General features: G+C 41.8%; 1 protein-coding gene and 2 long non-coding RNA genes across 10 annotated transcripts in view; 2 read left to right on the top strand and 1 right to left on the bottom strand.

Moving 5' to 3' along the window:
• Positions 1–24,353, top strand: part of LOC134293644 (uncharacterized) — an 87,947-nt gene extending 63,594 nt beyond the window's left edge. The window contains exons 2-3 of the long non-coding RNA XR_010000588.1: positions 22,889–22,936; positions 24,267–24,353. This is a non-coding gene — a long non-coding RNA (uncharacterized LOC134293644). The remainder of the gene's footprint in view (positions 1–22,888; positions 22,937–24,266) is intronic.
• The window catches only part of znf536 (zinc finger protein 536), a 486,877-nt gene continuing 482,985 nt past the window's right edge, over positions 23,071–26,962 (bottom strand). For 7 of the 8 annotated variants that reach the window (XM_062961829.1, XM_062961827.1, XM_062961831.1 and 4 more), the window contains one exon: positions 23,071–26,190. In XM_062961829.1, the coding sequence (XP_062817899.1) occupies positions 25,955–26,190 (236 nt within the window). In that variant the 3' untranslated portion in view covers positions 23,071–25,954. The remainder of the gene's footprint in view (positions 26,191–26,962) is intronic. The other variant, XM_062961835.1, reaches the window with a different exon arrangement.
• Positions 26,123–26,962, top strand: part of LOC134293645 (uncharacterized) — a 55,106-nt gene continuing 54,266 nt past the window's right edge. The window contains exon 1 of the long non-coding RNA XR_010000589.1: positions 26,123–26,212. This is a non-coding gene — a long non-coding RNA (uncharacterized LOC134293645). The remainder of the gene's footprint in view (positions 26,213–26,962) is intronic.

Below are 26,962 nucleotides of genomic sequence, written 5' to 3'. Positions count from 1 at the left end.
GAGAACTAGGTAAAATGATCAAAGCCAAACATTGTCCAGGGTCCACCTTTAATTCCAAGAACATCTCTTTCAGGATTGAATTAGATGGTCCTTGTAGGCCTTTCCAACTCTATGATTGTACAATTCTATTCTATTATTTTATAAAATAAAATTTAATTAGTTATATTTTTGGAAAAAATACCAACAATTATTTATTGTTAACCATTTCACATCAGGTTTCTAATTATGGCTGAGATATCACAACATTAACCTAGTCCAAGATTTGAAAAGTTGGTTCCAATTATTAAAGTCTCATACTACTTTTTCATTATGTTGTAGTCCTCAGAAAAGATAACGGGGCCAATGTTTATGGTACATCAGGTTCCACATTTCCAAGGCCTATCTTTTAATACTGAGTTGACCTGAAAAGGTACATTTGTATAAGATTATTTTTTGCCCATAAGGGACGGCATGCTCCATCTGAGAATGTACTTGAAATTAAATGAATCTTTATAATACAATTGCCTACTCTGATATTAAGGACTTAGTCAGCTATAAGGGCATAATGAAAACTTACAGGTACCAAACACTACAGAATGGGGAATGCTTGTAATTATCCTAAATGTACGTGCAATAAGGCGTCCGTTGAGCCTATGGGCCTTTTTGGAATAGTTGGCTGGGGGTTTAAGAAGTTTTAATGGCCACAATTACTGTACACGTTGGCTCATAATGTAAAGCAAGTGTGCTACATAGAAGATAATCACCACCAATGGACATTATCTTTGGTAACATGAGGATCACAGTCCTCTTGAGTTAAGTTGATTAACGTGTTGCTGGTGAATGATGTGTTCGTTCTGGTGGAGCGGGTCCAGTGCTGAGGGAAAGAGCAGAACACTCTGCATTGCAAAATTATTATTCATGCTTCCTTCCACAATTGCTGGAGAAGAAGGTTGTACTATGCTCCAGAGCGGCTACTTCTCTTCTCCTGGAAAAGCATTGAGTGTGATCAGAGGCAGTCCACTGGCGAGGCCATTTAAGCGGTCGCTTGTGGCGCAATCATTCCGGGGGCACAGTAAAGCCCCCGGGAGGATGCCGCCACCCCCGCCTCCTTCTTTGGGCCATGCAGGCCTTCTTCGGGCCTTCTTTGGGCCGCCCGGCCCACTGGAAGGGCCGACGCAGGCTCCAGAGTGCCCGACATGGGCTCCGGAGGCTTGTATTGGCCCTTCCAGTGGGCCGGGTGGGCCTTCCGGAGTCCGCTGTCGTCTGTTGGAAGCAAGGCAAGTGGGGTTTATTTGTCTGTGGAATAATGTCCAGGATGGGAGAAAGAGCTCTTGTCTGTTGGGAGGCAAGTGTGGATGTTGTAATTAATCACCTTGATAAACATTTAATGGCCCTGTGGCTTCAAGGCCTGGCTTCCTCTTGCCTGGGATAATCTTTTTTTGGGAGGTGTTAGCTGTCCCTGATTGCTTCCTGTCTGGATTTCCCCTGAGTGTTGTTCTTTATTTAGGCTTTTCCTTAATCCCTCCTTATTATCCAACATTTTCGCTTATCCAATGCTTTTATTTTTCAGTGTTTGGTTTTGGGGGGGAGGCACCAAAATTTCTGTTCGCCTCTACTTGAAAATTACCTTGGACCTGTGATGGAATGCCCATTGGGTAGTAAGTGTAAGGTTTCTAGGATCCTAATCCTTGGCTGGATGTCACAATAGGCAACTGGCATTGGGAATTCAGGAGACAATAATTGACAGTGGTACTGATTATGATTCTGTTATTTCAAATTGGCCAAGCAAGGTATTTTTCTGTCTTTGCATACAGACACATTGGGGGACCAAGGATTTTTTTTTCATGCCAGGAAACTCAAAATCAAATAGCTGTTCTCATGTCCTGGGGAATTTGCTTGTTGTTAAATACTATGGGTACTTCTACACTGTAAATTAATGCAGTTACACATCTTTTTAACTTCCATGGTTCAATGTTTGGTGAGGCACCAATATTCTTCATCAGAGAAGACTAAAGACCTTCCAGAATTCCACAATGGCATTTGTGTGTGTGTGTGTCAGGAGAAACTTTAGAAACTGCAAGTGACTTCTGGTGTGAGAGAATTGGCCGTCTGCAAGGATGTTGCCCAGGGGATGCCCAGATGTTTTGATATTTTACCATCCTTGTGGGAGGCTTCTCTCATGTCCCCACATGGAGCTGGAGCTGATAACAATGGCAGTTAAAGTGGTGTGAAAGTGCATTTATTCTACAGCATAGATGCATATTCGGTGAACTAAATCTTCAATTTCTCCTTTCGTGGTCACAGTGGGAAATTTTGAAATACTGTTGATGCACAGCTCTTAATAATTCATGGCTTACTACAAGTTTAGGGGAAACTAGTGTAATACTCTGCAAGAACAAATATCCTCTTGCAAGAGGAATATTCGTACTGCAATATAGCTATTCTCCAGTGTGGATGCAGCCAACATCTACACTGCACTATCTGGGATGCTATACCAGCTGTGGTGGTGGTGGTTGTGGTGGTGGTGGAGGAGGAGGAGGAAACACAGAATGAAACTGGAACTGGAGCAAATGTTGAATGGGAGGGTTGGAGTGAGTTACTTTGCAGATTTGAGCAGCTACAGGTTTTGATGAAGAGTCAATGCAGTCTAGTAGTTGGACTAGACCCCTAGGAGACCAGGTTTCAAATCCCCACTTAATCATTGAAATCCACTGGATCACCTTGTGCAGGTTGCACTCTCTAAACTTCATAGGAGAGCATTACTTTTAAAAACAAATCTTGACCTGAAAACTCAATGATAAGATCTCAAGGCTGTAATAAGCCAGAAACAATTTGCAGGTAAACAACAACAAGAAAAACCAGGAATGTGACTTGAAATGAGAGTGTCAGACAGTGACAAGAAGGACTGAATTATGGAGAGCCATGATGAAGAACAGTTTGCTTAGACACAGAAAGGTTGTCAGTTACTAGTGATTTCAAATGAAGTCCTCAAAAACATGCAGAAAACATTCTGAGCCACGTCCCATAATATTTTGACATTTTTTGTTGATACGATAACAGCTATAACACAAGAATAGTTTAGGAAGAACAAGAGTGATGCGCATGATTTGGAAACCGTGCTTGCTCATTTGGGCTGGATGGTTTCTACACCATAGCCTTTTGTTGCTCAATAACTGCCACTGTATTTTTTACATTTTCTTTTTCTTTTTGGCAATAATTATTTATGAAGTAAGAGCCTCCGGTGGCGTAGTGGACTAAAGCCTTGTGACTTGAAGGTTGGGTTGCTGACCTGAAGGCTGCCAGGTTCGAATCCCACCCGGGGAGAGCGCGGATGAGCTCCCTCTGTCAGCTCCAGCTCCATGCGGGGACATGAGAGAAGCCTCCCACAAGGATGGTAAAAACATCAAAACATCCGGGCGTCCCCTGGGCAACGTCCTTGCAGACGGCCAATTCTCTCACTCCAGAAGCAACTCAAGTTGCTCCTGACACGAAAAAAAAATTAGAAAGTCAAGACAATTGCTTATCTGGGGTGGAACTCTGTACTGCCAAGAATCACCCAACTCTGAGTCGCTAACCAAACTGATGAGTTCAATTTACCGTCAGTTTGTTTATGAAAATAAACATTTTTTTTAAATCCCCTTCATATTATATTGTTGTTTCATCAATTTTAGAATAATTAGAGCAGAAATGGGGAGAAGATGGTTACTTCTTGACCATAGTGGAAGGATCCTGCTGAAAATAGTTTTGAAAATGACAGTGAAGCTCAAATGTTCATTGATCAGACATTGAATATATGAGCATGGCCTTTGCTATATGCTCATTGTAAACTATTCAGTTGGTTTGGTGACTTGTTCCTTTGTTTCAAATCCCGTTTTATTCCTTATGGTTCTGATTTGTTTTATGTTGTGCTTTTGGCTTTTAGACACCCCCCTCCCCCCCTTTGCTGCTTTCAGCCCGAATCTCAGTCTGGAATAATGTTAATGAATTTCCATCTCAGGAAGAAATCTTGATTTCTGCTAATAAAGACATCAGGAGAAGCCAAGGGAGAGAGACTCACGCCTTGCGTTATCTGGCTTCTCAGAAGGTAGACACTGGCTCATTAGCCCTAAAGCATCTCAACTCAATAACCCTATTCATTCCGTATAGAATAATGATATGCTTTAAAGGACAGACAACCGCTGCCGAAGCCAAAATGAACTCATTCATTATTAAATGCTTCGCATGCACACCGGTGTGCGTTTTAACTTTATGTACAAAAAGTGAAAAGCGGGAAAAAACACAAGCGCTCAAGGCCTAAGTAACAGAAAGCCAAATGATTCCATATATGCTACTTGCACCATGCCCCGAATATTAACTACCTGCAAAGATTGTTCCATTCTAGATTACATGGTGTAAAATGTAACTCCTTCACCTTTGTGCCTTAACTGAAGGTTTAACAAGATGAAAGCCAAAAAGCAATGTTTAGGGCTGTCATCCTCTGCGTACTTACCTGGGAGGAATAAATTTACTATCAGTGTCCTGCTCTATGCTGATCACACATTCAGGTCTTCATGTCCTTTGTCTTCATATCTATGTGTGGGAGCGTGTGTGTACGAGAGAGGGATCTACTAAAAGAAAACAACACTCTCAACCGATAATAAGGGGTAGGTTTAAGTATGGAAAGAAATGCTTTGGTGGTACATTTAAAAGTGCATCAAAGGGGGAATTCAAAAATGGAACCCGCTGGTTGAATCCATGTCAACAATCCCAAGTTGAGCCACGTTCCTATATGACAGGAACATGACTTTTGTACAGCAAATGGGTCTTAATTCCACACTCAAGACCTAGCTACACCAAAATATTTTCAACTACAACAAAGATAAGGTAAAGGTTTTCTCCTGGCATTAAGTCTAGTCGTGTCCAACTCTGGGGGTTGGGGCTCATCTCCATTTCTAAGCCGAAGAGCCGGCGTTGTCCATAGACACCTCCAAGGTCATGTGGCCGGCATGACTGCATGGAGCACCGTTACCTTCCCGCTGGAGCTATACCTATTGCTATACTCACATGTTCATATTTTCAAACTGCTAGGTTGGCACAGTGTGTTAAAGCGCTGAGCTGCTGAACTTACAGACCAAAAGGTCCCAGGTTCAAATCCCGGGAGTGGAATGAGTGCCCGCTGTTAGCCCCAGCTCCTGCCAACCTAGCAGTTCGAAAACATGCCAATGTGAGTAGATCAATAGGTACCGCTCCGGTGGGAAGGTAACGGCGCTCCATGCAGTCATGCCAGCCATATGACCTTGGAGGTGTCTATGGACAAAGCCGGCTCTTTGGCTTAGAAATGGAGATGAGCACCAACCCCCAGAGTCGAACACGACTGGACATAATGTCAGGGGAAACCTTTACCTTTTACCTAGGTTGGCAGAAGTTGGGGCTAACAGCAGGAGCTCACCCCCACTCCCCGGATTCGAACTGGTTTTTTTATCATATCAGAGGTGAATGGAGGCAAGTCACTTCTAGTGTGAGAGAATCAGCCATCTTCAAAGAGTGCTCAAGGGATGCCCGGATGTGTTACCATCCTACGGGTGGCTTCTGTCATATCCCTGCATAGGAAGCTAGAGCTGACAGACAGGAGCTCACTCCATCTCATGGATTCGAACTGCCAACCTTCAGGTCAGCAGTTCAACTTGCACAAGGATTTAACCCATTGCTCCACTATATGTGTAGTATGGGGAGGCACCATCACTTTTTGGCAGGGAAGCTAAACACCTTGTAAAACTACAACTTCCATGATTCCACAACATTGAGCTATGGCCATTAAAGTGGTGTCAAACTGCATTTATTCTACAGCGTGAACTAAATCTTCAATGTTTCCTTTCTCAATAAGAGTGTGAAATGTTGAAATATTGTTGGTGCACAGCTCTTAATCATCTATGGCTTACTACAATGTTGAAGGAAAACTAGCGTAATGCCTTTCAAGAATAAATATCTTCTTGCAAGAGGAATATTCGTACTGCGTTCAAGCTATTGTTGACAATAAAAAATATTATTAGGAAAGAGATACTTTAAGCATGCAGAGGCTGTGTCTGAAAATTAAATATCCCAGCCATTAATTTTTCCCTCTTCAAATTACTGAAAAGCAACAGTCCCCACTAAAGTCTAACCGCTTGTAAAATTGGATTTCTGAAGATTGAGTCTTTTAAAAAGTAATGCCGGCCAAAGGGTGTAGATTCAGGCAATGTTTCAATCCGGGCTCGCCCTCGCCCTTGCAGAGGCAGAATTCATGCCGGTCACATCGGTTTATTTATTTATTTTATTTACAGTATTTATATTCCGCCCTTCTCACCCCGAAGGGGACTCAGGGCGGATCACATTATAACACACATAGGGCAAACATTCAATGCCCATAAACACATCAAACAGAGACTGAGAGACACACGCAGAGACTACAATAGTGAGCTGTCAAGGGCACTTGACACGATCGCTCCCGAACGTCCCCTCTTGCTGCGTAGAGTCACGTCGACTCCTTGGTTCACTGAGGAGCTGGCTGTGATGAAGCGTGCGAGGAGGGGACTAGAGTGCATCTGGAGGAAATCTCAGGATGTGTCTGACCAAGCATGGGCTAAAGCCGCTATTAAGGCTTACTCCGTAGCTTTGCGAGCAGCCAGGAAAGCTTTCACGACTGCCCGCATAGCATCTGCGGCCAACAGGCCATCGGAGTTGTTCCGAGTTGTTGGGGAGCTCCTGCGGCCTCCTGAGACCCAGGGGCTTCCCGATGACTTGGCAACTCGGTGCAGCGATTTTGCGCACCATTTTGCAGGCAAAGTTGCTCAGATACGCCGTGAGTTGGACTCCAGCTTAACTGTAGTTCCAGCGGAGGTAACCGAGGTACCTGTCTGTCCGATTTTGTGGGATTCTTTCCGGCTTGTTCTTCCTGATGACGTGGAGGGGATTCTTGGGTCTGTGAGGGCGACCACTTGCGCTCTGGATCCTTGTCCTTCTTGGCTGGTTAAGCTGGCCAAAGAGGGGTTGTTGGATTGGTTTGTGGCTATTATAAATGCCTCCTTGGGTCAGGGGACAGTTCCATCCTGCTTTAAGCAGGCGGTGGTAAAACCGCTATTTAAAAAGACCTCCCTGGACCCATCTGTATGTAACAACTACAGACCAATCTCCAACCTCCCGTTTCTGGGCAAGGTTCTGGAGCGGGTGGTTGCCACGCAGCTCCAGGAATTCCTCGATGACACTGATTTTCTGGACCGCTCGCAGTCTGGCTTCAGGCCTGGGCACAGTACTGAGACGGCTTTGGTCGCCCTGGTGGATGACCTCCGCAGGGAGCTGGACAGGGGGAGTGTGACCCTGCTGGTTCTCTTGGACATCTCAGCGGCTTTCGATACCATCGACCATGGTATCCTTCTGGGGAGGCTCTCTGGGATGGGGCTCGGTGGCACGGTTTTGCTGTGGCTCCAGTCCTTCCTGGAGGGTTGTTCCCAGATGGTGAAGCTGGGGGACACCTGCTCGGACCCCTGGCCATTGACCTGTGGGGTCCCGCAAGGGTCTATCCTATCCCCCATGCTATTCAACATCTACATGAAACCGCTGGGAGAAGTCATCCGGAGTTTTGGAGGGCGTTGCCATCTCTACGCAGATGACACGCAAATCCACTACTCCTTTCCATCTAACTCCAAGGAAGCCCCTCGGATGCTGAACCAGTGCCTGGCCGCTGTGGCGGACTGGATGAGGAGGAACAAGCTGAGGATCAATCCTGACAAGACAGAGGCCCTCCTGGTCAGTCGCTCGTCTGATCGGGGTATTGGGTGGCAGCCTGTGCTGGACGGGTTTGCACTCCCCCTGAAATCACAGGTCCGCAGTTTGGGGGTCCTCCTGGATTCAGCGTTGACGTGTGAGGCTCAGGTGTCGGCGGTGGCCGGGAGGGCTTTCGCACAACTAAAACTTGTGTGCCAACTGCGACCATACCTCGTGAAGTCTGACTTGACCACGGTGGTGCATGCCTTAGTTACCTCTAGACTGGACTACTGTAATGCGCTCTACGTGGGGCTTCCCTTGAAGACGGCCCAGAAATTACAATTGGTCCAGCGGTCAGCGGCCAGACTAATAACTGGGGCGAGTTACAGGGAGAGATCCACTCCCTTGTTCAAGGAGCTCCACTGGCTGCCGTTTATTTTCCGGTCCCAATTCAAGGTACAGGCCATCACTTATAAAGCCCTAAACGGTTTGGGACCGACCTACCTTCGTGACCGTATCTCCTATCATAAACCTGCCCGATCCCTTCAATCGTCAGGGGAGGCTCACCTGTCACCACTGCCAACATCTCAGGCCCGCCTTGTGGGAACAAGGGAGAGGGCCTTCTCTGCTGTGGCCCCCCGATTGTGGAACTCACTGCCCGGTGAGATTAGGCAAGCCCCCACATTAGCAGCCTTTAAGAAAGACCTTAAAACATGGCTCTTCCGTTGTGCCTTTGGAGAGTAATCACTACATACATCCCTTTTGCTGCCCTCCTTCAATATTTGTCCTCCAGATCGCACCGCCACTTTATGATCCTGTCCTCTGTGGTTTTTACTCCTACTTCCTTTCTCACCTCGAGTTTTAATCTAGTGTTCATGTGGCCCGCCCTTGGTTTTACTGTTCTTTGATCTTGTTTAATGTAGTGTATATTTTCTTTTATTGTGTTGTTTAATGTGCTATGATTTGTTGTTCTATTATATTTTGTTATATTGTATTGTTCTGGGCATGGCCCCATGTAAGCCGCCCCGAGTCCCCGTTGGGGAGATGGTGGCGGGGTATAAATAAAGATTATTATTATTATTATTATTATTATTATTATTATTATTATTATTATTATTGGCAAGGATTCTCCATTCACATGACCCCAATTCAGGTAGAACTCCATAAATTTTGTTGATGGTTGTAGAAATAAATAAATAGAAGCCTTACCACAGTTTCTGAATCAAGATAAACCTTGCCGTATAATAATATGTCACTCAGGCTTGTGTAACAAATTACAGTATCTTTACTTCATTTCAAAAGTTCAAACAGGGCAACAATATATATAAGTCTTTCTGAATTCACACAGAGAACATAGGAATAAACAGTCCCTTTAAATAGGCCTCATTTGCCTTATAAATAATCAGGCTTTGGAGACTATGGCAGCCATTTCGTTCCTGACCAATTTCCAGTCAGCTGCTCTCCTTCCTCTCCGAGATGAAAGTGGCAGTTAAAACTGTTTGCCTCAACACCAAGCTAGAGGCAGCAGCCAATCGGAATTCTGGCTCCTGGCTGGCTTAGCCAATCAGCTGTCACCACATGCCTTTCCAGTTAACTCACATCATGGTGCCTCTTTTACAAATCCTCACAAATGTGTCTCTAATTTATAAGTCCCAGAATAGGAACAAATTCTGTGAATAGAATAGAATAATTTTACTGTCATTGTACATTGTACAATGAAAGTAAATGCTTTCTCCAGTACACATAAAACACACATCCCTCCACACTCCCACCACCACTGCACGGCTCCCAATGCCACATCAATGCAAAGCCATGGAGTTCAATATAGTGACAGCACTAGGATAAAAGCTGTTTCTCTGTCTATTTGTCCTTGCCTTTGTACCTGTACCATCTACCAAGGAGCCCCGGTGGCGAAGTGTGTTAAAGCACTGAGCTGCTGAACTTGCAGACTGACAGGTTGCAGGTTCAAATTCCGGGAGTGGAGTGAGCGCGCCCGCTGTTAGCTCGAGCTTCTGCCAACCTAGCAGTTCGAAAACATGCAAATGTGAGTAGATCAATAGGTACCGCTCCGGCGGGAAGGTAACGGCGCTCCATGCAGTCATGCCGGCCACATGACCTTGGAGGTGTCTACGGACAACGCCGGCTCTTCGGCTTAGAAATGGAGATGAGCACCAACCCCCAGAGTCAGACATGACTGGACTTAACATCAGGGGAAAACCTTTACCTTTACCATCTACCAGATGTGACGTTCACCTGTGCAACTAAGGCTATTTGACACCATGTGAATTGCCAACTCTCTGGGATTTTTAGATATTTGTGAGATATTTACACATATCTGTTAGAGAGTTTTGGTGCCACAGCAATTTACAAATCCCAATATTCCACAGGATAGACTTATGGCAGCTAAAGTGGTGTCAAACTCCAATGTGGAAGGTTTATAAGAATGACTTTGCAGTCTACAGACAGCCGTGGAAGGTTGCAGGCATGGCTATGGATGCAATGTGCAAAGCCTTAGTTTCTTATCCCCTCCTTTCTTCCTGTGAAAAATTGTTGGGATCTGCCATTCTTCAGACTAGCATAATTTCCAGTGCAATAGCACTGCCTCTGTGCAGACAACTGAGAACAGATAGATGCTTCAGAACTACACAGGACTGATCGCCCTGAGTTCTACATATATTCTCTGCAGATTGAGAGCTCAGAGGAATGTGACTCCTTTGTCAGCTCTCCCTACAGGTTACTAGATGCGCAATGCATGCCAATGGAGTGATCTATTGGAGTTGTAGCCAGAAATGCATCACTGAACAAGTTACAGCTTGAGCCATTGGGTCAGGGATGGGATCAACATTGTAACAGCCAACTCTTGAAAGGTTGCATTGGACAACTATGTTTTCCCATCCCTTCCTTTCTTCTTTCATTAAAAATAATATTGACACCTTTTCTTCCACTTCATTGTAATACTTGAATTCTTGTCCTAGCTGCATTTAATCCTGTTTACAATAGCAGGTTTGTATTCCGTAATCCTTGCCCATTTTTTCTAACCTCTTTGAGATCCTTTGTGTCATTACTCTGTCCTCAACAGCATTTGCAACACCTCCTAATTTACCATCATCTGTGAATTTAATTAATGTGTGGTTTCCTCCCTCCTACAGATCATTAATAAAGATGTTAAATAAAACTGTGTCTACTACTGATTATGCCTTTGAAGGAGATAGGAAGTTACAATAGGATGCCTTCTCGTCATAAATTATCGGCTGGGATTTGGGGTTGTTGCATTTATCATCGGCCCATTGGTTAGGGATACGAGCACAAATCAGTCATTGAACTTCACACACAAATGTTACATGTCCTCCAACATTTCTTAGCTGAAAGCCAGCACATGCATGGCCAACCAATATCAGAGGACAATAAATGAGGAATAAGCCGACTAAGGGCTACATCACACTTGAGCATTTTTCCACTTTTAATGCTGTGACTGCCTCCCGCAGAATTCTGGGGCTTGTAGTTTAGGAAGGCCCAGGGCTTCTCCGGATGAGATGTTTAAAAGCCCCTCCCTAAACTACAAACTCCAGAATTCTGCAGGAGGCAGTCACAGCATTTGAAGTGGATTAAAGTGGAAAAATGCCCAAGTGTGATGAGCCCCTGGGACAGTGGTTCTCAACCTATTTGTCTCCAGGTGTTTTGGCCTTCAACTCCCAGAAAACCTAACAGCTGGTAAACTGGCTGGGGTTTCGGAGAGTTGTAGGCCAAAATACCTGGGGACCCACAGGTTGAGAACCACTGCCCTAGAAGATGATGCAGAGCTTGCTTTTTCCAGAGCCTACTGGGAAGGACAAGAACAACCTACCTCTTTCTCTCCTCTCTTCCCTTCTAATAATAATAATAATAATAATGCTGTAAGAAAATCACACAGACAGACTACAAACAGAGGCACGACTATGTGGCCCAAATGATTCATTGGAACTTATGCCTCAAGTACCACCTCCTAGCAGTAAAGAACTGGTGGGATCACAAACCTGCAAAAGTATTAGAAATTGAGCACGCAAAGATACTGTGGGACTTCCGAATCCAGACTGACAAAGTTCTGGAACACAACACACCAGACACCACAGTTGTGGAAAAGAAAAAGGTTTGGATCATTGATGTTGCCATCCCAGGTGACAGTCGCATTGACGAAAAACAACAGGAAAAACTCAGCCGCTATCAGCACCTCAAGATTGAACTTCAAAGACTCTGGCAGAAACCAGTACAGGTGGTCCCAGTGGTGATCGGCACATCTCAGCCAGCATTTGGAAGCAATAGAAATTGACAAAATTACGATCTGCCAACTGCAAAAGGCCACCCTACTGCACTCATCATCCGAAAATACATCACACAGTCCTAGACACTTGGGAAGTGTTCGACTTGTGATTTTGTGATATGAAATCCAGCATGTCTATCTTATTTGCTGTGTCATAATAAAATAATAATAATAACAACAACAACAACAACAACAACAATAATTTATTTGTTTGACCAGTCATATGACCATTTCAAAGTGCAACATAAATAAAAACAAGGCAAAAGGATGGGAGGACAGCAGCTGACCTTCTGTTTGCCGTCAAAATCTTATTTTCCTGATTCTTCTTTCAGGAAATGTGCTCTTTTCTTGATAGCTTTCAGGATAAAAAGGCTTTCTCTGATTATGGTGGATCTTTCTTGTCCTTGCAAGAGGACTGTCAGAAGTTCATTTCTGTTGGGGGACCTAAAATTAGATAGTAATGAATGTAAATATCTCTGTCGAAGTTCAGCATATGCTGGGCAGTCATCAAAAAATGTACGATATCTTCCACTATTTGTTCTCCCCAGACACAAAATCTCTCATTTCTTGGGATGTTACAGTAGCAACCAGTTTGCATCATAATACCGAGTTGTTCAAACTTGGCCCTGGTATATATTCTTCTTAAGTCAGATAGTGTTCTAAATGAATATTCATTTTGTGGGAGGCTAAAAACTTTGTGGCAGAAGACCTACCTATACTTGCTAGGTCCAATTGAGCATAGATATCATGAGTGCGTTGCATGAGCACTTGTTTTGCCCTAGGTCCTAGATCATTCATAAATCTTCCATTCTAAGTTATTTGAGTTCAACCTATTTTGCACTTTGAACAAATGAACGAAACTGATGACAAAAGGGGAAAGTGGGAAAAAGAGAAAGGATAGTTGAACATCAACAGAAAAAGTGGGATGGTAGAAGACTATTTCTTCAAGATTGATGGTAGTCCAGGTCTTTTACAGATCTAGGCAGGAGCCCTTGCCAAGTGGTTGTGCCACATGATTAAAAAAAAAAAAAACCTTCCCCAAGGTTCCATTTAGTATTGAACAGAATTTATGGGATGTAATTCTTCTTGGGTGGCATTTCATTTGGATCACATCGAAAGGGTGAGGGAGATAATACTGTGACAAAAATTGAAAATAAAAAGAAATCTGTTCCTGGTTTGAAAGTATTATTTCCTGTTTAATTGTGCAGTATCTACTTTGAAAGTAGTTGTTATCATCCAGGAACTTTGTTTTTGTGGCTGCCACAAACTAGGTTGAATCAGTTGAGATATTCGTTGAAAAACTACAGCAAAACATTCTGCAGAATGTTTGTGTCTGTCACAAACTATGTTGATTGTTGAATTGGTTGAGATATTAATTGAAAAACTATAGCAAAATGGGCTGCAGGATGTCCCTCTCACACAAAAAAACAAAGTTTTTGCAGTTTAATAAACTTTTCCCATGTTTTTATGATAGACCCAATTAGGAAATGACATTTATAACCCAGGAATAAAAATCGTGCTACATGGTGTAATACATGATGTGGTTATAGTTCAGTTCATTGTATTGTCACAGAGCCATTGGAATAACATGGACATCAAGATAAACCCATGTCTCATTTCCAGAAATACTCCAGTAACTAATTCCCTCACTGGGACATGTTGCCTGCCCTTCAATGGATGTCATAATGCAGCTCTTTCTCATGGATTTCCCATGGGAGATGCCAAGGATCGGAGGAAGCCTTTAAATGGGAGTGAAGGGTGCAGAGAGCAAGATAGCGGTCATCATTTAAATTTAATATAAATTTAATATATGGAGATACAAAACCAGACTTACAAGAGAGAAGAATTCAAATCTCTCTGCTTTGAATGAAGAATTTGTCGCCCTCCTCTGTTTATAAAAGATCTCAAGATATTTGCAGCCTATTTATGAAAAATCATCAATGTTGGGTACATTCCAATAGAAAGGGAAGTTGAACAAGGTTCTCAGCCTTTCCTAGTCACAATGGGAAATTGAAAAATTGCCTCTGATAGACCAACAACCTGATCCAGGAAAATTCCTGTTCTGTTCTTACTGTAATGACAAGTTATGACAGATTTTGTCAAGAATCAACCAGGTTCCTAAGACACTCTTGAGCTTTTGCCTTATTGCTGGCTGTAAAAAAAGGAGTGAAACCTGCTCAGAGTTTTATCATGCTTCTGTGCCAATACTCGCAATTATACTGAGCATAACAGTTTATGGCAATGAAGCAATGTATCCATGTTATTTCTCCAGTGAATCTATGGAAAGCGAAAAGCAACTTGTTTTAGTGGCCTTCCGTTCTTTGTTTACTCTTATTATTGTAAATATGGAAAATAATGACTCGAAACTAGAGCAAAAATCATAAAAAGGGCTAAAATGTTTCCCAAGGATGTCCGGTTATTTCTTGCAGTATTACCCATAGGCTATTATACGATTATTAGCATTACCACTTACAACCAACTGCAAAACTTTCCTGCTTACCATTGTTCTTTTACTTCATTTTCATCAAAGGAAAAGCTCTGAGCTGTAGTATGAAAATCTGCTGAATAAAACAGAAATACCATCAGAGTGTGGTATCCCACAAATTGGGTGCTATCTTGCATCTCTTCTGCTGGATCAGATCATGAAAAGCAAATAGCAAAAATTAAAATGTGCTTTGCTATGACTATAATTTGCATTAGTAAATCAAACTCAGAATAGTTGTTCTTGTGTACCTTCAAGTACTGTATATACTCAAGTATAAGCTGACCTAAATATAAGCCAAGGCACCTAATTTTACCACAAAAACTGGGAAAACTTATTGACTTGAGTATAAGACAAGGGTGGGAAATGCAGCAGCTACGGGTCAATTTCAAATATAAAAAATAGATATTAATAAAATTGCATTATTTGAGGCATCAGTAGGTTAAATGTTTTTGAATATTTATATAAAACTGTAATTTAAGATAATAATAAGACTTTAATAAGATAAGACTGTCCAACTCGGAATACCTATATACTCAGGTATAAGCTGACCTGAATAGAAGCCGGCCAGGACCCTCACTCAAGTATAAGCCGAGGGGAGCTTTGTCAGCCCTAAAAAAGGGCTGAAAAACTAGGCTTATACTCAGTAATTTCCAACTTATGGCAACCCTAAAACAACCCTATCAGTGGGTTTTTGTGGCAAGATTTGTTCAGAAGGATTTGTCTTTGCCTTCTTCTGAGTTTACTTGTCCAGTGGGTTTCCATGGCTGAGCAGAGGTTCAAACCCTGGTCTCCAAAGTCACACTCCATTGCTCAAACCACTATTCCACGCTGGCTCTCCAAGCACAGTATAAATATTAAATGTCTTTCCTTGCTACTGTCTTTAATATTGAACAAAATGCAAACAAAATAATAGGCGGCTTTTGTATTGTTTTCACATGTGAGGCTTAAAGTTGATTTGAACAGGCTTTAGGCAAACTTTCCCTCTGAGTCTTATATACCACATTTACTCGAATCTAGTGTGCCATTGAATCTAATGCGCACTTCAATTTTCAAGACTTTGAAACCAAAAAAAAAAAAAAAAAGGATTTCCTGGTGAATGTAATGTCAGTGGAAAAAGAATGGGAAGAAGGTACAAGAAGGAAGGAGAGAAATAAGCCTTTAAAAAAGGGCAGAGCGAGGGAAAGAGAGTGGAAAGAAGGCACAAGAAGGAAGGGGAGAAAGGAGCCTTAAAAGAAAAGGCAGAGAGAAGGAAGGGTGGAAGGCAGAGAGAATGAAGGAAAGGAACTCTGTGGTGGTGGAGCCAAGGCTGGCTCTGCTGAGAGGGAAGCCCCGGTGAGCCAGGGTGAAGGAGGCTGCCTTTGGCGCCACCTTTTCCTCCTCCTTTTTGTCTTCTGCATTGGGGCCTGTGGCGAGTGGCTGGTGAGGGATCCGGTCTGGCAAGGCGGCAGCCCCAGCAAGCCAAGGAGTAAGATGCTCGCTGTTTGCTGCAGGCTGCAGGTGCCTTTGCTGCTCGTAGCTCTCACTGTAGGTTGTGCTTGTGCCAAAGACCCTACTTGTGCCAAAGGCTTTGGTCGTGCCGAATTTAGATTTCTACAAATCTAAAACAGAAAGTAGAGGAGTGGGTTGGGTTTGTCCCAGGCTTTGATGGCCCTCTTGGTGGCTGGAGGACCTTCTAGAATGGCCTGCAAGACGGAAGATATGGAAAGCAGGCAAAAATTTCATTCTCGCAGCTACTTGTTGGCTGGACTAAGATGAGCAGAATGACGCTTGGAGTGTGTTCCCATTGGCACCGTGTAACACTTGGCCCAATTCTGTAACTTGGATAGAACTTACATTGGCTTTGAAGTAAAGAACCCAAATTCCTGCTCTAAAAGCAGTCATATAAAAGCACTGAAGCTGACCTTAACCATTTAAATTGTATATTCAATCATTAAACATACAGCAGTGAATTCCAGGATGGGTTTGAATAAAGAACTGGTTTTATGAAGTGCCAACACAATGTTTTTTTTGTTTTTGATACTTCATTTATCAAAAGCTTCTCCTGCCGACCATGTATATGACAATTTGTAGCTTCACCTCGCATATATATGTGCGTAAATATCCATATGCCATATAAATAATTACATGTAGGGAAGGCAATAAAACACAAAAGACATATTAATATCTTGAACACACAAAAATGGAAACGACAGCATTATTCTGCAAGACGGGGCATTTTGTGTTGAATGGACTCACGTTACTAACATTTTCCAAAGTTTCTTACCACCTCCATTGCCGTCTTTCAGGTCACACTAACATTATAGTTAGCAAATTGATAAGGTTTCTCCATTAAGCTTTATTACTTCTGACATGAGCCTATGACACTTTATAAAAAGAAGTAATCCAGAACAATCTCTAGGTAATTAACACCTAGATAAACAAACATAAATTTCTATATTGCATTTATTTGGACTACCACTCAAATATGCGTGAACCATGCTTTTTTAATTAAAAGATAAATCTATGTGACACTTAGCCTCAAACTTAATTATTCAGCATAGTATAATAAAAAATACAGCCCATTAAATGTGTCTTGCTCTGTATTTCTGTATTAACAGCAAAACAGTTCACTCTGGGATCATTTAAATTTTCTTCCCTCCTCTTTTCCTGTGATTTCCCTGTTCACCGAAGCTCTCGCCTTCATTTTCTAAACATGACTTTAGCAACACCAACAGGTGAGAGGCTGCAGAACTTTTTTTGTCCCTGATCCCAGCCTATATGTGATCAGCCATTTTTTTTTTGCTCTCTTGAAATACAACCATATTTTTATATTTCTGTCCCTACATATTATCTACCTATACACCTCCCAATGGAACCACACTTTCAGGTTCATGGGTTCTGGCAAGCTCTGAGATCCAGAAATGAAAACTACACTAGTTCAGCATAATTTGGCTGCGATTGTGCTTTTGATACACAAAGTATCGTTTCTCTTCTTTTTTTTCCCCTTTCCTTCCTTTCTTTTTCCATGAAACAGCGGTTAGATACATATGTTAAACAGATAGGAGAAGAATTTTGTTCCCCAATGGCAGTAGAAAGAGGGGTTATGTGCCTTATAAAAGTTTCAGCAAGAAACATTATCTTAAAGCTGGGAGCAGCTTTCAAATGTTAGGCAGAGACTGCCTTGTCAAGACATTCACCATCTGCACAGGAAGTCTGATGGTATAACCAACTTTTCCTCAGTGTTGTTATTTTGTTGTGTTTTCAGAAGGTGGAGGTGATAGTGTTTGATAATATGTATTTGTGGATATTGAGTTTCTGACAGCAAGGATAGGACCAGCTGCTAGGCGCTTTGATGAAAACCTTCATTTAGCATAGCCTTTGTCCAAACAGACAACATTATCTTGGGTTCCTACTGCCTATACCAAGGTGGAACCATTGGATTTCAATCAAGATGTATATAGACCATCTGCCTGCAATTTTGCCACATTTATAAGCAAACATGTGGAAGTGTAACTTTCACAAGTTAGTGGAAGCTAGAGACAAGTAATGGTGCCTCTAGTTGGCAATTTTAAAAATACAACTTTTTCCACTGAATGTCTCTGGTGAGCGATTCATCATCAGATCTTGCACAGTTGTATTCAATGCAAGGTAGGAATGATTCATATACCCAGCACTTAGTCTTTCTTCCCAAACAGATGCACTGCTTTATGCTGTAGGCAAAGTTCACGTGAGCCAACAAACTAACAAAAGATCAGCTTATATACATTTAAGCAATCTTCTGATGTGAAAAAGGTATAACACACAGTGCTTGCAAATTTAATAAGCTGAGCTTTACAAGGGAGACTAGCAATGATCATCTCACATTTATACAAAGACTTAGAGATGTTGGTAGATCAAAGTTCACCCCAACGACACTTAGCTAGGAGAGGTATGGGGCAACAAAATGTAACTGTGACTTTAACCAAGCAAGGTATTGGCACACCAAATGCTCTGCCTGACTTACCAGGCAGAGATCTTGTAGTGGTGGGTGTCCTCCTGCCCGCCATGGCGTTGGTGGGGGGCTTCTCCTTTCCAGAAGCCCCCTCACTGGTGGGAAAGTTTCTGCCGGCCAGCCAATCAGAGGTGGCCCCTGCTCACCACGATTGTCTGGAGCCAGCCACCCCCAAGCATTGGGCAGCCTTTTTAGGCCGCACCCAGAGGCGGTTCAACCACCAGGCCAACTAGGCAGTTGCCTGTGGCTCCATCTTGTTGGGGGCGCCATCGAGGCAACTCCTATCTCCTGCGGCCTGCCTCCGCAAGGTGTTGAACTGCTTCTTCTGTTGATTTGTTGTAAAACATGATGTTTTAGTGCTTAATTTGTAAAATCATAATGTAATTTGATGTTTAATAGGCTTTTCCTTAATCTCTCCTTATTATCAAACATTTTCACTTATCCAACGCTTTTATTTTTCAGTGATTGGTTTGGGGGGGGCGCCAAAATTCTGTTCGCCTACACTTGAAAAATACCTAGGGCCGGCTCTGGCTGCACCTGAGCAGCACGCCTTCCTGTGTCCCAGCCCGCCCACCTTTCGTAAATGTGTTTTCCTATTTTATGGTTTTGGCTAGTATTGTTCCTTTGTCACAACTTACTGGCATGCGGCATGGGCCCTGGATCTGGCTTGCTTATCCCCCCCCCCATTGGAGGGGGAGGGTCCGGTGGTTTTCCAAAGATGCAACAGTCTCGGGGTCCTGGTACTGTGCTGGACAGTAACAGCAGCATCCCCTGGTGTGGTTAAGCATTATCAGCCAGCAGCGGGCTGCCCACTCCCAGATGCAGGACCCATGCACGGTTGCCAACTCTGATTCTTTTCTGTTAGCAATAAACAAGTTGTGGCCTTTTGTCATCCCAACACCGTGTGTGCAGTAATTGAGTTTGCTGGTGGGAGGCAGTAATTGCACATGCCCACACAGATGTTGGAATGGCGTACTCAAGTTAGCTTGATGACCATGCAAACTTTAGGCCCAAATTCAATACGCTAGATCAGGGGTCCCCAAACTAAGGCCCGGGGGCCACATGCGGCCCATCGAAGCCATTGATCCGGCCCCCGAAGCGGCAATGGCTCCCTCCTCCGTTGAGGAAGGCGCATGCGGCGCAAGGGAGGAGGGAAAGCCACGCACCTTTCCCACCTCCTCCCTCGCCTGGTGCACGCCTTCCAAAGCTTTGCTTGTTTATAATGGTATTTTAATTATTATTTAAATAATTATTAATTATTAAGGAGTGCTTTGCTAGTGCTTTTGGTGCACAAAGGGTCCCTTCGGGGAGATGGGGCGGGGTATAAAAATAAAGTTGTTATTATTATTATTATTATTATTATTATTATTATTATTATTATTATTATTAAAGGCAGAAAGGGGTTGGACTAAATGGCCCATGGGGTCTCTTCCAACCCTTTTATTGTTGTTGATGATGATGATGACACAAAGACACAGTATAACACAGTAAACTAGATATATATGATGGATTTTGTATCACAAAATCACAAGTTGAACACTTCCCAAGTATTTAGGACTGTGTGATGGATGATGATGATGATAATGATGATGATGATGATGATGATGATTAACATTGAGGCTGGGTGGCGATCTGTCAGGGGTGCTTTGCTTGTGCTTTTGGTGCACAAAGGCATAACGGGGTTGGACCAATTGGCCCAAGGGGTCTCTTCAAACCCTCTTTATTATTATTATTATTATTATTATTATTATTATTATTATTATTATTAACATTGAGGCTGTATTTGTTCCCGTTTGTTTGTTTGTTTGTTTGTTTTACCTCAAAATAAGAGATGTGCAGTGTGCATAGGAATTTGTTTATAGGTTTTTTTTTTCAACTAAAGTCTGGCCCTCCAATGGTCTGAGGGACCGTGAACTGGCCCCCAGTTTAAAAAGTTTGGGGACCCCTGTGCAAGATAGTATTTCACCCAATAAAATGTTGATAGCGGAACCACTGATGGAACATGGATCTCTAATATGAAGTTACAGAAACAGCTTCCTAGTGGGTCTTTTTAAAACAATTTAATACAGTTGAAAATTTGTTCAAAATAAGTTCAACAATATTTGTCAGCTCAAATTTTGTTTGGGGTACTCACATTTAAAACTTTCAACCTATTCTAATGAAAAAGCAATCCTCAGCAGGTTAATCTAGAAGTAAATCCCATTGAATAGGATTTATTTCAAAGCATACATACCTATTTTTGATTCCCGGACTCTGTAAAAAGGAATCTGCTACATGATGATGGATTACATTAAAAGTTCTACATCTTTCAGGCACCCAGCACAAACCATTCAGTGCCTCATAACCAGATTTAGTCAAGCCCAGAATATTCTCAGTGAAATCGATGGTGCAAGTTAGCTATGAGTACTAGTTTAATTCTTGTCCATTTCAGTAAGTCTTCTCTAAGCATGGCTAATTTTATTGAACTGAACTGCCTGTTTGGCTCCAAAGTTTGAGCTATGAGATGCCGTCAGCCTTTGAGAAGAATAACTGAATTCATTGTGACAAGCTAATCATTACTAAATTAAGCCCCACTGATTTCAATGAGTGTGCTCTAAGCATGACTAAGTCTGGACCCAAGCCAATGACTCATATTCTTCTCCGTGGAGATTTATTTTTCTGGGCTAGAACTTGGTTTTAGTAATGCTGAAGAAATATGGACTACCTATATAATGCATGCATATACCAGAGCACAGATTCGCATACGAGGATATTAACTGCCATGAAGTTATGGCTATGTCTATGTCTCAATCTGTATGTCAATGTATTTGTTCTTTCACAAAGAGTTTAGCAGCTTGGTGGCTACCTTTCCCAACAAATACGTGCAATATTTCAGTTCTGTAATAGGACTAAGTCTATATTACATTTCTCTGTTAATGGGATCATATGTGAACATGAGATCTAAATGTTGTGAACCTTTATGGAAAGAGTTCTTATGCCCTGCATATTGTATATACACATTTATAGTCATAACTTTTGCAGGGGCTGGACTACAGGATACCCACAAAAGTATAAATAAAAATTATGAACACTATGTTTTTACCTAAAAGAGACCCCAGTGGCACAATGGGTTAAATCCTTGTCCCAGCAGGACTGCTGACCGAAAGGTTGGAGGTTTGAATCCAGGGAGCAGGGTGAGCTCCCATCTGTCAGCTCCAGCTCTTCGTGCATGGAGAAGGCTCCCACAGGATACTAAAACATCCAGGTATCATGCCCTGGGCAATGTCCTTTGCAGACAGCCAATTCTCTCACACCAGAAGCGACTTGTAGTTTCTCAAGGTGCTCCTGACATGAAAAAAAAACCCTAGAAGAGCACTTGTCTAGGCATTTCTAGGTCCTCCAGCAATTCTGTTGTCAGCCTCTGGAAGTTCTAGAAATGCCAAGAAAGAACCTATTTTCTTCAGTTGCATATAACAACAGAGGCAATGGCAAATGCAATCAGCTGGGAATACTTAAATCCGTGAATATTTAAACTGCAAAAATGGAAGGATGACTGTATAAAATAAAGAAGTACATGCACGGAAAACCACTTGACATATACAACCATCCCTACAAACACTTTGCCATAGAATTGCTCCGGTTCTGGTTTTAGCTAGCTCCTCTTTGTGCCAGTTTCCTTTTGTCTGGTCCTCTCCACATTTGAAGTACTGACTCCCTGGATATTACTCTTTGGAATGAGCATCAGTCGAGAACTTTGGATCTTTTAATTACTTGTCTCTGAGCACAGAAATCAAACTATGTACAGGAAGAAATATGATGCACCGGAGAATATGTCTGCTCTTGCGCTTGGAGGTTCCTGGAAGGACATCTGATTTGCATATACCATTACAGTAAACCCCATGATACTCTAACGCCAGATCTTTTTATCTACACAAACAAATGCTCCCTTTTATGTGAATACATGATTTTATACATTATTGTGTATGATACACACTTAGAGCTTTAATGATAAATGTTTGATAGACCAAATAATTTTTCTTGTGGTGCATCGATATTATATAGAAAACAGTTAGCACTACAGTACATGCTAAAACAGATGTCAGCAATTTTTAATTAAGATATACACTGTGGTGAGCTGGGTTACCCCATTTGGCTGGGCATAAGCGGTGGATGACGCCAGGGCCGCCAGCTGGTGGAACTCAAAACCCCGCGCAAATTCCCCGCCAAGTCCAGCAGCCGTTTCTTCTCCGAGTCCTGAGCCGCAGGTGTCTTATCAATGTCAGTGACCCTGAAACTCAGAGCCACATCCAGGCTCTAGTAGCAGGGTTCTGACACTTATATATACTAAGTATATATGATTTGGTCAGAATATTAAGGAAGTTGAGTAAACATTTAGCATAATCTACTTCAGTTATTTACCTAAAAACTGTGACTTTACTGACATCACTTTTTGTCTTAGATCTGACAAATCCACAGGAATGGTGTTGATACAGTCTTCCTAATAAACGTAAGTAAGTAGGAAAACTCTTGTTGTTCCTCACAAGAGGTAGTTTTTATTGTGTAAAATGATTGATAAAATTGTTCTGCTTCAAAGACATTTTTATTCTAACAGCAAAAAGAAAAGGAAAAGAAAACAAGTCATTTGCTCGGGAGGGAAACAACTTTAATACTTCTATACCAGAATAAAGTTCTGTCAACTGATGTATTATAATAATAAATAATGACCAAGAATAAACTTTTAAATACAAAGTTTTTTCCTAATCGTTACAAGCATAGCAACAAAATCCTCTACTCTATTGATCTCAGATTTTCTCCAAGATAGGTTTTTTTTTCCTTTTGTGTAGGAATGTAGACAGTATTTTGACCAATATCACAGACTACAGAAGTTACAGAGAAAAAACTTGACATGTTTAGATATGAGAAGCACGATGATATTCAGAAACTGACAATGTTTCACTGCTCCTGTCACTTGTTTGTATTCCAAGTTACAAATGTTCTGGGGGGGAAAATAAGGGTGGATGTCAGAGAGGCAAAAGAGAGGGACTGTAGCACCAGACCAAAATGGATTCAACACACACATCACAAAGAACGGGGGAGAAGTTTCCAGTGTCACAAACGGAATTATTGCCTGTCGCATCTGAAAATGCTCAGAAGACACAAAAGAATACTGAAAAGAGCTCCAAAAGTGCAAGAAAATGGAATGTGGGATCTTTTTTTTCCTCTTTTTTTTCCTCACTAAGATACTGAAGGCGGCGCAAACACACGAAAAGCAAGCGACCGAAACACAGTCACCAAACACGGTAGTGCAGTTTAAATCCTAAAGCTTACTACAGTCAGAAAGTCTTCAATTACATTTCAATCCTTTACCGAGGATCATAAGAAACAGTTGCATTAAGTTCATCAATTCGATTTAAGTAAGGCAGTGAGAACTAGACTAGGAAAGAAAAAAACCCTCAAAGAAACGGGAAAAGCAGCTTGCCTTCTGCCAGGTGGGGGTCCATCCAAGTTTCGCGGTGACCTCAGTTTCACTGAAAATTTGGTGGTACCGTAATGGTTTCTACTTTTTCTGACAGCGTAAGCAAACCATATTCCTTATTAGCCTGAGAATCCTTTCCTTTCTTCTTCTGTTTCATTTTTTTTCTTCCAGTCTCAGGATAGCGCTATGAATTTTATTTACATTGATTGCAGATTAGAGTGTTTTGTTTTGTTTTGTTTTGCTTTTGTGAAACTGTTGCAGGCAGAGCTGAAGTTTTTAAGGCCCTGGGGTTTTTTACTCTGTGCTCCCAGCCTGTAAAGACATATTGACTTTTCATATCTATCTTCTATTTTATTTTCAGAATCTGAATCGTTTTGTTAGAAGGGGTTCTTCCTTCCCTATCATCATAAACAGCGCCGATTCCACGTATCGTAAAGGAAGGGCTAGAAAAAGCTGAAAATCTTTCACCATTTAAGTGAGTGTAAGAACCATTAAGTGGCGTTCTTACTTTGCTCTGCCTTCTCTCCTTCCGTTCCTCTCCTTTTCTTTTTTGAATTTTCTTTTGTCTCAGTTATGTATTTCATTACCATCTCTCCAAAGCGTCTTGGGTGGGAAGCCACAGATCAAATTTGGAGGGGCCAATTAGTAGAAAAGCTAATATCTGAAAAAATATAGAACACACTTTTTTTCCTTACAAAACATCAACCCAAAGAAATATTAACTAACACTATTTTTTTCCATTTTTATTGTTCTTCATCTTGCTTCACTAGAGACAAAGAGCAGGATGTCTGGATTTGTAGTTTAGATCAAATTGCTCGAAAAAAGCTGTTGCTTCAGTTTAAAACAAAAGGCCTCCTGCACTATGTCTGCAACACTTTTAAAAAACACTCTTAATAAATGAAAACTAACCTTGACTGGGGAATCCTTCATTCAAGTTTTCTTTTTTAAAGAACAGAATAGAAACAAACGTCCTATTGAATAATATCTTTTCTGTCTTTTTTTGCACCAATATCACCTCTACATATAAGGCTCATTGGTGACCCTATCCAGTATGCTTTGCAATACATATGCCTAAATCTCCCTGCAGCAAGCTACTGTGTTAAAAAGGAACAAAACAGGAGGAGAGCTTTCTCCTCAATACTGCAGGTTGAACTAACCAAACCAAACAAACCGAACCCACCCCCAAAAAGACTTCATACCATAAATCCGCATTCTCTCATTTGGACTGCAGAAGTTCTTTCTTCTAAGCCTTAAGTCATTTGGCCGTCTCTCTCTGTGTGTACGCATGTGTCTCTATATATCTCTATATATCTCTATATATCTTTTAAAAATTAAAATGCAATAACACGATCCTTTTCAATATAGGTCAGCGCTGACCGTAGCTTATGGGCCGTCTAACATTTCTCCTATAGTGCAGTGGAATTGATTTTCGCTGCAATGACAGCTCCAGTCTGACTGGCACCAACACGTCTCATTACTATGCTAGGCAAATGACAGCGGTCGGTATCATATTAAAAAGGTGTTTTCGGCAGTGAAAACACAGAGACACCCCCTCTTTCCTTTTCCACCATCTTCAAGGCAACATTAAATCAAATAAGATGGTATCAATTCTGTGGTTTTTTTCCTTTTCTTTTTAAAAGTCAGGTCAGAGTTTTATTTCTGGACAAACATCACTTTCATACTGGAAATGTCCTCTTTATATTTTTTTTCAAAAAAAATTTTTTTACAACCTCCTCACGTTTTCTTGTGGGGGAAAACACCCACTTGATTTATCCCCACCTACATTGTTTGGAAGTACTTGTTGCCAGGTAACAGTTTAACAGCCATTTTCAAGGGCTGGGGTTATTTTTTTTCCTTTTTTCCTTTTTAATATCTATATATCTCTATCTCTATATATCTTTAATGTCTTAAACCTCCTGTATGCTTCTGGGAATTTGCACACCATTTGTTTTCGGCAAGAAAGTTAAACAAACCCGCTGCTGCCCAAATGCATATCTAAAAACAGTGTGAAATAATATTGCAATATACAGATTGATTTGTTCGGCGGCTTTACTCTTGGGCCTTGCTGCCCTCCTCTGTTAACTCTGCTGAGCTCCCAGGTTTGACAGCTGCAGGTTCCTCGAAATTCCCAGAAGCCTCGGAGTCAACTCTGGAGCGCTTGAACCTGCGGTCTGGATACTGACTGTTGTCAAAAGGCATGCGATGGACACAGAGAACGTGGGTCTTCAGATTTCCCTTCTGAGAGGCACTGTAGGGGCAGTATCTGCACTGGAAAGGCCGGTGACCTGTACAACAGACAAACAGCGGGTTAGTGTCTCTCACTTTCTTTCTCTATTACAGTTTGTGGAATGCCAAACACTAAAATATCAAGCTCCTTCTCACTTATTACTATCTCACCTAATAATTGTGTTACACTAACACAATTTTTGATCCTGGGATATAAATGTCATTTCCTAATTGGTTCTATCATAAAAACATGGAAAAAGTTTATTAAAATACAAAAACTTTGTTCCTATGGGAGGGACATCCTGCAGCACATTTTGCTATAGTTTTTCAATGAATATTTGATCGGATCTCAATCAATTCCACATAATTTGCAGCAGCCAAAAAATGAAGTTTCTGGAGTAGAACAACTACTTTCAAAGTAAGTACTATACAATTGAACCGGAAATGACATTTTCAAACCAGGAACAGATTTTTTATTTATATATTATTATTTTTAGCAATATAATTATATATTATATTTTGTGATTCAGAGACATACTCCCTTATAAACAGCTCTAAAATGGGGTGCATCTTAGAACTGCAGGTGGGTTGAAAGAGATAAAAGACAACACTATTAAAATGGCTATACCAAAATACACACAACAAGACCCGACACTAACACCAATAAAATGCAGGTTAAAAATTTGTGCTTAAAATTGACTGGGTAGGCCTGCCAGATGAAAGCTTTTCATCGGTTGGTGTGTGTGTGATGGCTGCCTTTTCTCCCTTGAAATGCAACAGAATGATGCCTGGTCAAAGGCAGGAGTCTCAAACTCTGGCCCACAGGCCAGA

The sequence above is a fragment of the Anolis carolinensis genome, unplaced genomic scaffold (genome assembly GCF_035594765.1).
Source record: "Anolis carolinensis isolate JA03-04 unplaced genomic scaffold, rAnoCar3.1.pri scaffold_9, whole genome shotgun sequence".
Classification (NCBI taxonomy): domain Eukaryota; kingdom Metazoa; phylum Chordata; class Lepidosauria; order Squamata; family Dactyloidae; genus Anolis; species Anolis carolinensis.
This window is presented reverse-complemented; position numbering and strand designations above follow the sequence as displayed.